This window comes from Scomber scombrus, chromosome 19, assembly GCF_963691925.1.
Source record: "Scomber scombrus chromosome 19, fScoSco1.1, whole genome shotgun sequence".
Taxonomy (NCBI): Eukaryota; Metazoa; Chordata; class Actinopteri; order Scombriformes; family Scombridae; genus Scomber; species Scomber scombrus.
Window position 1 is genome coordinate 5903881 of NC_084988.1, and position 12731 is coordinate 5916611.

A 12731-nucleotide genomic window follows, 5' to 3' on the forward strand; every position below is an offset into this window, starting at 1 on the left:
CTGGATTCTCATTGCAGAGATGGTTAATAAGCCAGCACCAGATGATCAAAGAGATCTTCATTGCTCATGTAGAACAAGCATATCAGTACGTAGGTGCCAGGCTGTAAAGGGCTTTGAAATCCAATACTGAATGTTCAAATGTGGTTAAGGGGCAAACTGGTAGCCACTCTAGTGGTTTTAAAATTGGTGTAATATGATTTGTTTTTGGTGTAAGGGTAAGAAGAATGAGAAGAGAACAGTCAATAAAATAGGAAAACTATTAAAAAAAACAATCATGAATGTGAATATGTAATGCAGAGCACCCAAAATAATAAATAATATACATTAATATGCAAACAGATTGAAACTGTTGAAACTGAAAACATTTTTCTGCATGTGAATGCTTCTGTCACAGTCATACAGTCTCTGTAAGTGTAGCTCACTGTGTCTATAACACACTGTACACACAACAGCAGCAGCTCACTGGTTGGATGCTCACCAGGTCATGAGGGTAGAAGCGAACTGAGGTAGAACTGGAGAGGTGGGAGTCGGTGTCCCTGCAGGGCATCAGACAAAATGAGAACACTGATGAAGGAAAAGCATTTGATGCACTTACCCTATTAAATCATGATTCATTTCCTGATGACCTAAAACTAAATAGCCAATAGGCTATTTGCTTTGTACAGTATGGTTTTACGATTATGTTTTGTTTTTTTAAAAGCTGCAGTTTCCTGCAAAAAGGGGACACCATCTCAACAAATACATGACACAGATCTGTGATGAAATGATCTGTTCCCATTCAAAAACAACATAGAATTTAAGCAGCTACTGTAAGCTGTCTGATTAGAAACACAACAAGCTCATGACAGCAACCAGATGGTCTATTTTATTATATAAAAGCAAATTAGATTAGTTATCAGCTTGATACTAACCATACATTATTGGAGGCTCGTCTGGTTGCAGGTTCAAAATTGACCAGGGACATGTCACACCCGCCAGCCTCATACAAGGAGGGAGTGAGCTTTCCTGAAAACACACACAGCAAGAGAAAGAAGCACAGTGAGTCCTCAGAAACCATTAGCAGAGCATGACTGTGTCAGTGGGAATAATTCCATTGAGCTACATGTTTACATGATGGGAATTAGATGGTTTTGCTAATATTACTGTGTTCATCTGAGGTAACTGCATTATTGAGTGAATTCGCTTCCTCCCAAAGAGACTATAAGCAAGTCAGTCATTTCTTACTCATCCTGAAAAGCAGTCAGGTTGTTCCCACTGTGTTTCTGTTGCTTCAGTGGAGCTTTACTGCAAACTATTCCTCAGGTGAGATATGAAACTTGAATATACTCATAAACCATCTGAGGCTTATTTTAAGTATGTCCACAAATCTTATAAAAAGTACATCACAGATTACGAGAATAATTCAAGTGAGATACAGCTTCTCTTAAAAAGGTTTTATATTTTTCAAAATATTGTACTTATGGGTGCTACAAAAGTAAGTATCCAGTAAGTGTCCAGTCTTCTTTTCCCCCCAGTATCCCTAGGATTGGTCTCTGTCTCAAAACTTTTAAGGTACATTTCCTCCAGTTTGTCAGTTAAAAAAATAAAAAGGTACTTGTTATTTTCCAGGGGACTTTGTGCAACAGAAAATTTCAGGAATTCCTTTGAGCTTTGAAATACACGTCAAGATAAAATTCTGTTTATTTAAGGATATTCGATAAGGATATGACCTGTGTTAAATTTGTGCAATACCTTTCTTTCTGAAGAAATCTTCAGAGAGCTACAAAAGGAAAATATTTCCTAAAATTGCTTCTTGTAACTGTGCGCAAATGGTTAGGAAACCCACATCTTTAGTGCCGAGTTCTCAGAATCACAGTGACATCAGGGGAGCGAGTAAACTCAACACGCTGTCCAAGTGGTGAAATCATACGTGAATAAAGACTAAGATTACAAGCCCTAAAACACACACACACGCCGACCACCAGCTTTTCTTTTACCAGCAGTCACATCATGAGTAGGAGTAGTAATCCATTTACTAGATCAGAGGAAGGGCAAGGACAGCTCATACAAAAACCTCTTCTTTTTTCTTTTTTTTTCAACCATCGTTATGTTCATCAACGTCTTAAGACACAGCGAGCATTTGTTTTTATGTATAGGCATCAAAAACAATCAGTAGTAACAGTCTGTTGTCAGCACTGGGAGTGTGAGGGCTGTGACCAAAGGGTAACACGCACATCCAAGTGAGGTCACGTATTGGCTACAGACACAATATCACAGACAGAGATAAATGGAGCATAGATAATTGAGCTTGGCTTTGACTGATTGCAACAGTCCACCGACCGTGGATAATGGAGCTCTGCTATGACTGACTGCAGCAGTCATATCTGACCCAGCACTGTTCCGAGTAATTACAAACCACCATAACGACTGTGGCAACTTTCTTACCAAAGAACAATAAACCAAAACACAAGGCAAAAAATCCAATATGTCATTACACATCGACTTCCCCCACAAACTACCAATCCTGCTCTGTTTTCTAGGAAAAATCCACTTTCTTAAACATGTCAGCTCTCTTCATGCGCTCCCTACCGAAGTCGTCCTGCAAGCTGGTAGCGCCAACCGTTGAGGCCTTGTCCTGAGAACCCTCCAGGTGTGTGCTTCCATTCCTGGCCAGCAGGGAGGCGCTTGCGCTCAGCACGGTCACCTGGGACGGGGTTCTAGATGGCTGACTTTTCACCTGGGAAGTAGAAGGCTGGGAGGCCTGGCTGAGAGCCTCCTGAAGACTGTTGGAGGAGAAGGGAGAAGGGGAGGAAATGAGAAGTGGTGGATATCGAGGGGAGGGGGGGGAGGGGAGGGGGTACTGTTGATATATAACCTCAGTACAGGGGTGGAGGGGACGGGACAGGTAATTTCACAATAGAGGGGATTTTAGGTGATGTGATGCATATTCTGGTTGCCATAGTGGAGATCCCCTACTGTAAGGCAAAAATGGCTGAAAAAGCACTGACTTTGTTCACAAAATTTGATGTTATTGCAAATTTCTATCAACAAATGTATAATCTTATCACTTTTACACCCAATTTGTATCAAATCATCTCCATGACCATGTTGCTTTAGCTTGTGTCCACATTAACTACAATTTTGTGGGGCTACAGACATATTATTATCTGAGACCAAACACATCTCAGCAATCTTTATCACTATCTTTTTCATGTTCCACTTTTACAATTACTTGCACAGTTCAGGTAGACCTCCATAATGGCACCAGAAATTGATATAATATGTGGTATTAAGTGTAGAGCTTTTACTGGAAAGTATTTCCTAAGACTTCTTTAAAGTCCTTGTGACTTAGCTCTCCATCCTTTTGATTAAAACCTGTTCAAAATCTACCCTGGGTTTATGTACCCTCAGGATGCAGCATGTTAGATCATCCTCAGTGAGGCTAATAAAACCAAGCTGGCTGATGAGTGAATAAGGAAAACTTATATCATCATATTAATATGCAGCACTCCTCCTATTTCTTAATATTAACCATATTAATCAACATATTTTAAGGGATCATACAGTGAATAATCTTGCCTTTGACATGGTATAAAGAGTCTGATGCACCACTGAGACAGTCAAAAAAGTGAAGGAACAGGAGAGGGAGGAGGGATCAGTGGAAGAGGGAACAATTTTGCATTTCGCAAGTTTATTGACCCCTGGCAGGCTGCTCACTTGTTTTCCTTGCTTATCATTTTTCAAGGCTCAGCATTTGGAAATGTGACCTTGCAAGATGGATGTGGGAAGATGTAGAGCCTTGGCTAGCGGGGAATAGCTGCTGGCATTTGTACAATAAAACCGGTGGAAGTTATACTGCACAGACATCATAGGAGCATGATATCTACACCATAAAGCCAGTGGGACATAAACATTCAGTATTACACTTTTTTATAGTCTTAACAGTGCTTGGATTGCCATAATACAGTTAATTTTAGAGATATACATCTGACAGATTTAAGGTTTTTTTTTAATTGACAGAAGGAATAAACAAGATGTTGCAATGAGAGAATCTGTGACCTTCCAGTTACGGTACGGTCTCTCTAATCAGGCTACGATCTCAGGAGTGTCTGTTAATTTGTATTCTGCAGGGCAGCGGTCCATCACGCCAGGTCACTCTCATCTTGGACAGCAGGGTTTGAAATACAACTCTGCCCAATGTGGACTTTAGTTTTCAAGGTTGGATCTGAGCACATTAAGTTAGACACACTCACAATTTGACACAACTCTAAAAAAGAGTGCAGTGAGATGTGATGTGCCCAAACTTTTGACTGGTTCTGCGTGTGAAAATTTATGTTAAAACAAAGAAGAAGAAAAAAACGAAAGAGTGCAAATTTTGATGGGAGCACATCTTCCTCCTGTTTATTGCTGCCATGCAATTTAAAACTATTCAAATCTATTAATGCAAACACAGCATATTCCTAATGGCAACCAGCTTTAACGTTTGATTTTCACAATTATCAAAATCATCTTCATTTCTCCTTTTAAAAAAAAAAGAGCAAAGTAAATGTGAAACAGCAGGATGTCTGTGTTATTGAAATCATGCACAGCTCTGAGAGGAGACGGTATGTCAGCCAAGTAGATTAGTCAGACCTTGTGGCTTTGTGCCTTTAAGTTTGTAAGGACTCCATTCTGTGATCCGTAATCAAAATGGGGAATTTAAAAGATTAGATGGCATGATAACAGCATGAAAACAGTGAAGTCTTGAGAAAAAAAAGGAGGACGAAAGACATCACATGCAGAGTGGAGACACCCATCCAGTGCACTGTCCCAGCATGCATAGAGCAAGAAAACGCAAATTGGGTGTTGATGTGGGGCAAGAAGAGGGGCGCCAACCTGGTAACATGCTCACACCAGGCAACAAAAAAAACGACAGAAAGGATTCCCTGCTCCATGCACGGCGTACCTGAGAGGAGATCCAATGAGAGAGGTGGGTGGTGTGGGGTTACTCCCTGCGTTGTGCCGCCGCCGCACCGCCTGCCGACGAAATGTGCTACGTTCACGCCGAAATATGACCGTCTCCTCGCTGCCCGGGGCTGTCGTGGTGAAAGACATGGGTTGGCCAAGTCAGCGTGGATGTGTTTCCTTTTTTATTTAAGAGCTTGATGTTGACATGTAGAAGGTGATATTCCCTTTTATTACCCTACTTTTCAGCTACATTTTGACAACAATGCAACACTTACAAAAATCAAATCTGCTGCTTGAACTTCAGACCTCTCTCCGAAATGAGAGCAACCGATGAAAATATGACAACCGCTACAACATGAGTGACAGACCAACACTGAAGCAGCGTGTACTGATGATGCCCTGATGGTTGAGACATTTGCCACGACATCTTCAATTTCACTCCAGCTGGTTCACAGTGTATCATGCCCCTCCCTGTCTCCCCTCCCTGTCTCCCCTCCCTGTCTCCCCTCGCTTCCTGTCTATATCTCTCCTGTCACTGTCAAATAAAATCAAAAAACCCTCAAAACAATCTTTTTTTCCCACAATGAGTAACAGCATGCATCACGTCAAGAATCCAACATGTCACAAACTACATCATGTCTGGGATAGGGCTGGGAAATACATAAATACTATACTGATATTGTGATATTTTATAGATATCGTCTTAGATCTTGAATATCGTAATATGGTGATATGGAATAAGTGTCTTTTCCTGCTTTTAAAGGTTGCGTTACAGTAACAATGTAAACAGACTGCTCTATTATCTGCCTTTATCCACATTACTGATGATTATTTATGAAAGATCTCAATGCGTAAATATTTTGTGAAAGCACTGATAAGCACTCAAAATATATACAGGTTGGCATTTTTAAACATTTAAACCTGAGACACACCTCCCTACTGCAGGTGTGAACACTAGAACAGACCTCCAGACTGTTCACACCCTTGCTAACTCATGCACTACTATAATAAACACTTCCTCCTATTAATAGTTTACTTTAAATAGCAGGCAATAAATTTCTAACCCAGACACTTGGGGATCATCACTGTTTTGCATCACTATTCACAGCTATGGGATGACTGCAATGTGAACATCTATAAAATGTGAGGCATTGCATTGCGGGATTCTTAACCCTTGCATACTGTTCAGGGTCAAATTTGACCTGTTTTTACATTTTAAAGCTGTAAAAATAAATATACACATTTCCTTTAATGGATTTTTCCCTAATGTGACCCCAAATATACGAAAATGTAAATAAAATGCATCTTTTTGTTATTTTTTTTATGCAGCTGATACACATTTTTATGTATAAAAATGTCCAAATTTGACTTGTTCTTAATCAGAAAACTCAAAAATTAGAATTCAAATATATTAAATTCTTCATATTCTATGAAATGTCGCACTGGACCATAAAATAGTGATTGCAAATGTCTTTTTTCTATTAATAAATAAAATACACTCTTCATTAAGGATTAATCATACATTAATTAATGACTGAGGGGGGATTTATGAATGTAATTGGTGTAGAGACTAAATATGAACAGTATGCAAGGGTTAAAGCAGGAACGTTTTATTATTCCACTGCTGGAATTTTTGAGGGCATTTTATCTTGCTCAAATTTCCCATTGCACAAATGATTTTGAACACAACAGCACAAGTGGAGCAGGACCATAAACAAGAGATATGGTTTGCTTACTTTTTATTCTACTCCTATCAGAAAACCGCTGAAGAGTTTATCTCTGACATGCTCAAATGTGGCATGATAGTAGCAACAAATAGAGAACACAGCAACATGACTCAGCAAACTGTAGCTAACTCTAGTCAAATTTAGCTAAAATTAGCCACTGCATGTACGTCCACAAGTGGTAAAACTGTGTGTGTTAAATTGAGCACAAGTGAAGCAGCTTATGTGTCTTCTTTACAGAAAAGATACATATGCTTGCTGCATTAAATCAGCGTCTTAAAGTGGTCTAAAGAGTGGCATAGAAACATTTTAAGCCAAACAAATCCCCAATAATCATCACTGACCAGCCAACACTCAACTCACTAGGATTTATTGCCAGTAAATTCACCCCGGTGAAACTGTCTAAGCGTCTAAAGCAACTGACTAAAAATCCAGACAGCAGGGATCAGATGATAATTAACCACTAATTTTCAACTTTTCCTGCCAACAGTCGACATGTCCAAGCATATCCTGGCTCTAATATTGTACGTCCCAGTGGGCGTACACCGAAGAAAGCTAAGAGACAATCAAAACATAACAAAATATCCACAACACACGTAAGTCAATGAACAAGAAACCCAGACAGTCAGGAACCCAGCAAAAAAAAAAAAAAAAAAAAAAAAATACAAGATATTATCCTGTGAGTTTGAAGAATGTGGGGGAGGGAATGTCTATTAGTCTCAGTGTGTATGACACTAATAAGAGAGCTGCTGTTTGTCTAACCTCAGCACAAAGCACACACTGTGCCATCATGCTAATGGTGATATACACAAGGAACACTATGCTTGGGTCAGGATTGTCACTCCATGGAAACTCACCATGGTTACACTGAATGAGGAAGGCAGACACCATCTCTTATGCAGCCACACACACACGTACAAAAGAAATGATGAAGCAAGAATTTTGTCTGGGCTACACCCAACACCGTCTGAATGTTTGTCTTTTCTACCACTGTGCTCCTGCTAACAGGCCAGACTACAGCTATCCAGTGAAAATGAGCATGACGTATGGTTTCCAATACACAACCAAAGCATCATTCAGCTTTACTTAACCAAACCGTACCTGCAAATAAGCAAAAAGGTAACAAAACTAGAGTAGGGCTGGGCAGGGATGTCCTGATATGAGACTAGATATCATCTTAGAATTTGGATATTGTAATATCATGATATAGCATAGGTGTTTTTTCTATTATTTGCCTTTTACCCACTTGGTGTAACTGACTGGCTAGTTTGGCATATTGTAATATCGTCAGTTGTCTTTTCCTGGTTTTAAAGGTATAAAATATTGTGATATTTGATTTTATCCATATTGCCCGGCCCTAAACTAAACTAATAATGCTGTCTGTATTCTGTCTGTATCAGTATGACGCAGTTCTGAGGATAATCCACTCAATTGTATGTTTGTCTGACCAACTGAAGTAATCAGCATCTTTACATCTGGATATCCACAGGGTGAAACTAAATTAAAATGTCCTGTGATGCATTTTAGAGTCACTACACTGACAAACATAAAATGTGAACTACTCATCAAACACTAGTAGTAAGCCAGACAGAGTGGAGTGTGTTCATTATGTTAGAGCGCTGTGTGTGGTACGTACCCCGCAGAGAAGCAGCAGTAGCATCCTGAGGCTCGGTGAAGGCTGCCTGGTTGGGCAGACTGTTTCTTGAGCGGGTCACCGACTCCAGCTGGGAGGCCCGACCCAGCAGGGATGCCGCATCCAAGACTTCCCCTTCTTTGGCTTCCAGGTCCGACTTGGAGGTGGTAAGGGGTCGAGGCCCAGCTGGAGCTCCCAGGCGGCTTGGGTCATTAAGGCAGGCGGCCGTGCCACTGTCCAAACTCAACACTCTAGCATGCGTTTTGGCACTGCCTGTGCTGGGGGTGCGGCGAGAGGTGCGCCTCTTCCCTCCGCTTCGCACTCCTGCCTCGGATCCTGCTGCAGCTTTAACCGTGGAGGAGGAGGCTGCGTTGGCTGCGATGTGCTTGGCTTTCAGGGCCCTGTAGCGGCCCTCTGGTGAGTGGCAGGAGCGGGAAGTGGTGCTGGAGGAACTGTCTGTGCTAAGGTGGTGGGTGGAGTGGAGGCTGGAGGCGCAGCTGAGTTCACTCTGATCACTGGAGTCCTCCTCTCCACCCCCAGTAAACACAGCACTACAAGGCTTGGCCATACCACGCAATGACACGTAGTCCCGGTGACGGCTGGCATCAAAGCTACTTGCCCTTTTCTTGCCAGTCCGTCGACGTCCACTGCGCCCTGTGGACAGGGAAGAAGTCCTCTGAACAAGATTGGCTGACTTTGGTTGGTCGTCTTTCACCTGCTCCTGCTCTATGGCCACTCCACAAGTTGAGCCATCAGCACTGGTCCTGATGCCGGGCTCATCCTGGCACCTGCTAGGTTCTACAAGCTCTTGGGCTGCTGAGGACGGAGTGTCAGCAGGTTGTTTAGCAGTCAACTCATTGGCATGAGGGTTTTTGTTGGCCTCCCTAGAGGGCAGGTTGCTGAGACCTCGAGAGCTAATACTACCAAGGCTAGAAGTCCTGCCGTCTACAGAAGCAGATGCATTATCTCCTCTGTCCCGTACGCGCTCGTCCCCTGAAAGTGACAGCAGGCTCTCCACGTGTGTAGAGCTGGTCTGTTCGCTGTGGAAGCTGCTGACAGTGCTGTTGGTGTCCCTGTCTGTGCCACTGCAGTAGCTCTCAGTTGAGCCACTGCTGCGAGTACTCAGGCTCCGCAGGCTATCAGCGCTGCGCTCCCCTCCGTGGGACTTTCCTCCTCTACCAGAGCCTTTCCCACTGCCACCAACCTCCACCTGGTACAGACCTGAGCTACCTTCCCCGGCCTCCCTGGAGGCGGAGCGGGCTACTCTTCGTGGTTCTTTGTGTCTATAGCACTCTATTCCTGATGTCGAGGCCACAGCTTGGTCCTGCTGGTACAGCCGCTCGCTCCCCTCTCTATCACACGGCCCTGGCCTATGTGGCCTCGCAGTCTCCAGCTCAGACACAGGGTCAAGGCCACCTCTCCTCGGCGGAGGGTATAGAGCAAAGTCTGGTAGACACGGGTCTGGGAAAGCAGAACCCGCCGAGCTAGAGGTCCGAGGTAGCCCCCGAGAACGGAGCTCCTTTCTAAAGGTCTGAGATTGCATGGATGCATTAGTGGTCACCTCTGTGTCACAAGAGGAGTGCGACAGGCTGAAGTGATAAGCAGCAGAGTTACAGAGATCAGCAGGCTCTCTGGACAGTTCTGAAGGACACAAGGAGGTCGAGGGCTGCAGGGAGGCGAAGGAGTCATTGGGAACAAGGCAGTACATCTTTGCGTCTGATAGCAGATCTAAAATGAAACAAAGATACAAATTTAGGAGTGTTGAAACGTCACAGCCAGTAACATAAGCAGGTTTTCTGTTTACATGTGAGTGCCATGCTTGCTTTTACCGTGATCATGACTGCAGCTCTCAACAAGGGTCAAACTGATGTCATCTGAAGTCTTTCCCACATCTCCTGCAAGGACAGAAAGAACGCAATTAAGAGATGACAGGGTTAATCAATTATTAATACTTTCACAACCAGTATCTCTAGGCACCCACATTACAGACAGCTAAAGTAATAGACACTCCTCTCTCCTTCTTCTTCTTCTCAGAAACACTATTTCTAAGAAGCAGGCTGAGCACAGAAAAGATTTCTCGAATGCCCCAATGGCTGTTAAAGATAACATTTTGAATAGAGATGAAACAGTTTAAAATAGCGTTCTTCCCAATTAGTGTGTCTCCATACTCTATTTCAGAGTGACCATGACTTCCTGGGAGTTTGTGAAGGACAGTGTGAATGGATGGAAGCCTTAAAGAGAAGATTAAAAAGCTAAACCCCAGCAGAGCCCTTGTTCAACTTCAGACCATTTCCTGTCATCACAAACTGCCAGCTAATTATAATGGCATCAAACACACTCACTGAATTATTCAGACAACACAGCGTCGGTACAATGGACCCATAGCAGAGCAACTGGTTCACTTCCTCTCTTCCTCTCAGTGTCTCAATAAAGGCCTGGAGAATGACTCCCATGGTAACAGCATATTGCTTTTCTGTTGTTCGAGCTCAGCAGTGCCTGTCTAAAGCTGCCTCATCTTAGAGTGACTGTTGAGGTCACGGTAGTGCTGAGTCAGACCTCATCTCCTGCTTAGCGGGGGTGATCATGATCAGTGATGTGGTGATCCCACAACAGGAAAATACATCGCACAGGGTCACCAGACGACTGGAAAACATTAACTGAATCGTAATGTGCTTCTAACAAGTGAAAGGATTTCACCTTAACATTGGCAGAGGTGTACAGGTGGAGAGATCAAAGACTTATGATTTATTTGATTTAATTTAGGTATACATGAGCAAGCAGTCTGAGGTACCTTTGGCTCCTGTTGCTCTTCCATGGCTGGACGCAATCTGAAATTTGAATGAAAAGATAAGTGAGGAGGCAATTTATCATTTGAAAAACATCAGGTTATCCAAAGATCATTTCTAAAGTAAAATCATTCATAAATTCAAACTGACAAGATGTGTGATCTTTATGGGGATACAATATCTAAAGAGGACATGAACTGCGTCTTTGCAAACAGCCGGCGCCTCTTCACTCGCATCACATAGAAAAGTTTTGGCTTCTCTTCCTGCTCGGCTTGCAGCAGCTGAGCAGAACATGCTGGCTGATTATCGACTCAAGGACACAGTACAAAGACACAGAACACGGCACCCATGGGGATTCAGAGGTTAAATATATCTCGCAGAATAAAACAACTAAATATTTTTGAATATTAAAGAGGAGATATGTGCTGACAGCAAGCTATGTGAGGATCATGCCTAATTAAAACACACACACACACACCTCCTTCATCTAGTCCAGCCGTAATAAAAAACAAGATCATTTTAAACTCTAACTTTTATTAACTTTCACATCGCACTAAAAAGGAAAAAGGATTAAAAGCTGTCAGGACCTGCTGCTTGCTTGTGGAGAGATGAAAAATGGTTGCCAGTAGCATGTACAGGCAGTTAATTGATCATTTATCACTTGTAACACAAGTAGTGATACAGAACAACGCTCTGAATAAACTGGTGTATTCAAACACTGGTTGTAGCCACCAGCGACATTAACTGGTGATAAATAGAGTGTCAAAGACAGTTAGGCAGTGTCTAAAATCACTCCCTCGTCCACATTCACTACATCCTACATAATACATACTCTTTTTTATATAAGGGAGCAGTACATTGAGTTTATATAACAACAGTGCAACTAAAAAGTAAAACACACTAAAAAAAACTGCTGTAAAGCTTCAAGTACAAACAGTGGGGCAACAAGGCAATGATATATTTAAGTATATTTACAAAGTAGTGCAAATAGTGTGAAACAGATTGTACATGTGCAAAGGGAGCAGCAGATTATAATAAGATAATAATACAAGGCAAAGCAAAGCAGCAAATCTTTTTACATGTTGTTCTGGATAAATGACGAAACAGCAGAGACATGGAGGAATAACATGCAACAAAGGCCCGCTGCTGGAGTCCATCCACGGGTGTCGTGTCCATGTAATGTGGCATGTGTCTCAGCCAGTAGTCCACTGGGGTGCATGTACAACAATTTTTCTATTTACCTACTAATCAATTAATTGTTTCAGCATGATACATTAGTAAACAGGGAGTCATTTCAGACACAGGCTCACTAGGAGCAGGCCAACATTTTGCTGGACCTCGCTTTTAGTGCAGAAGGGATGTACTGTTTACAATGACCTTAAACAGAACTTTGACAGTAAACACACTGTTGGCCCAGTAATAAAATCATGTTTTTTTCCCCTGGAAATTACAGCTGGAAAAAAAATGGTGTTGTCTTACATTCGAGGACAAACCATAAGTGTAGGGTTCACATTTGAACTGACATCGATACTCGAACCCAACTGTACCTTTTCTTGGTATTTTACTCTCTTTGCAACAACAAAAAATAACGTCAAACTTCTGAATTTCAACATTTATCTGGAACATTTTATTGTGACACACGAAATAAAAACCCCTCCCTAC

The 12731-nt window shown here is 42.2% G+C and overlaps 1 protein-coding gene across 4 annotated transcripts in view; it reads right to left on the reverse strand.

Annotated features, from left to right (window-relative positions):
• The window catches only part of pcnx1 (pecanex 1), a 37128-nt gene that overhangs the window by 18330 nt on the left and 6067 nt on the right, over positions 1–12731 (reverse strand). For 2 of the 4 annotated variants that reach the window (XM_062440087.1, XM_062440085.1), the window contains exons 4-10: positions 11075–11111; positions 10113–10178; positions 8287–10011; positions 4925–5054; positions 2569–2762; positions 912–1005; positions 479–536 (exon numbers count right to left, since the gene is read on the reverse strand). In XM_062440087.1, the coding sequence (XP_062296071.1) occupies positions 479–536; positions 912–1005; positions 2569–2762; positions 4925–5054; positions 8287–10011; positions 10113–10178; positions 11075–11111 (2304 nt within the window). The remainder of the gene's footprint in view (positions 1–478; positions 537–911; positions 1006–2568; positions 2763–4924; positions 5055–8286; positions 10012–10112; positions 10179–11074; positions 11112–12731) is intronic. The other 2 variants (XM_062440089.1, XM_062440088.1) reach the window with 1 other exon arrangement.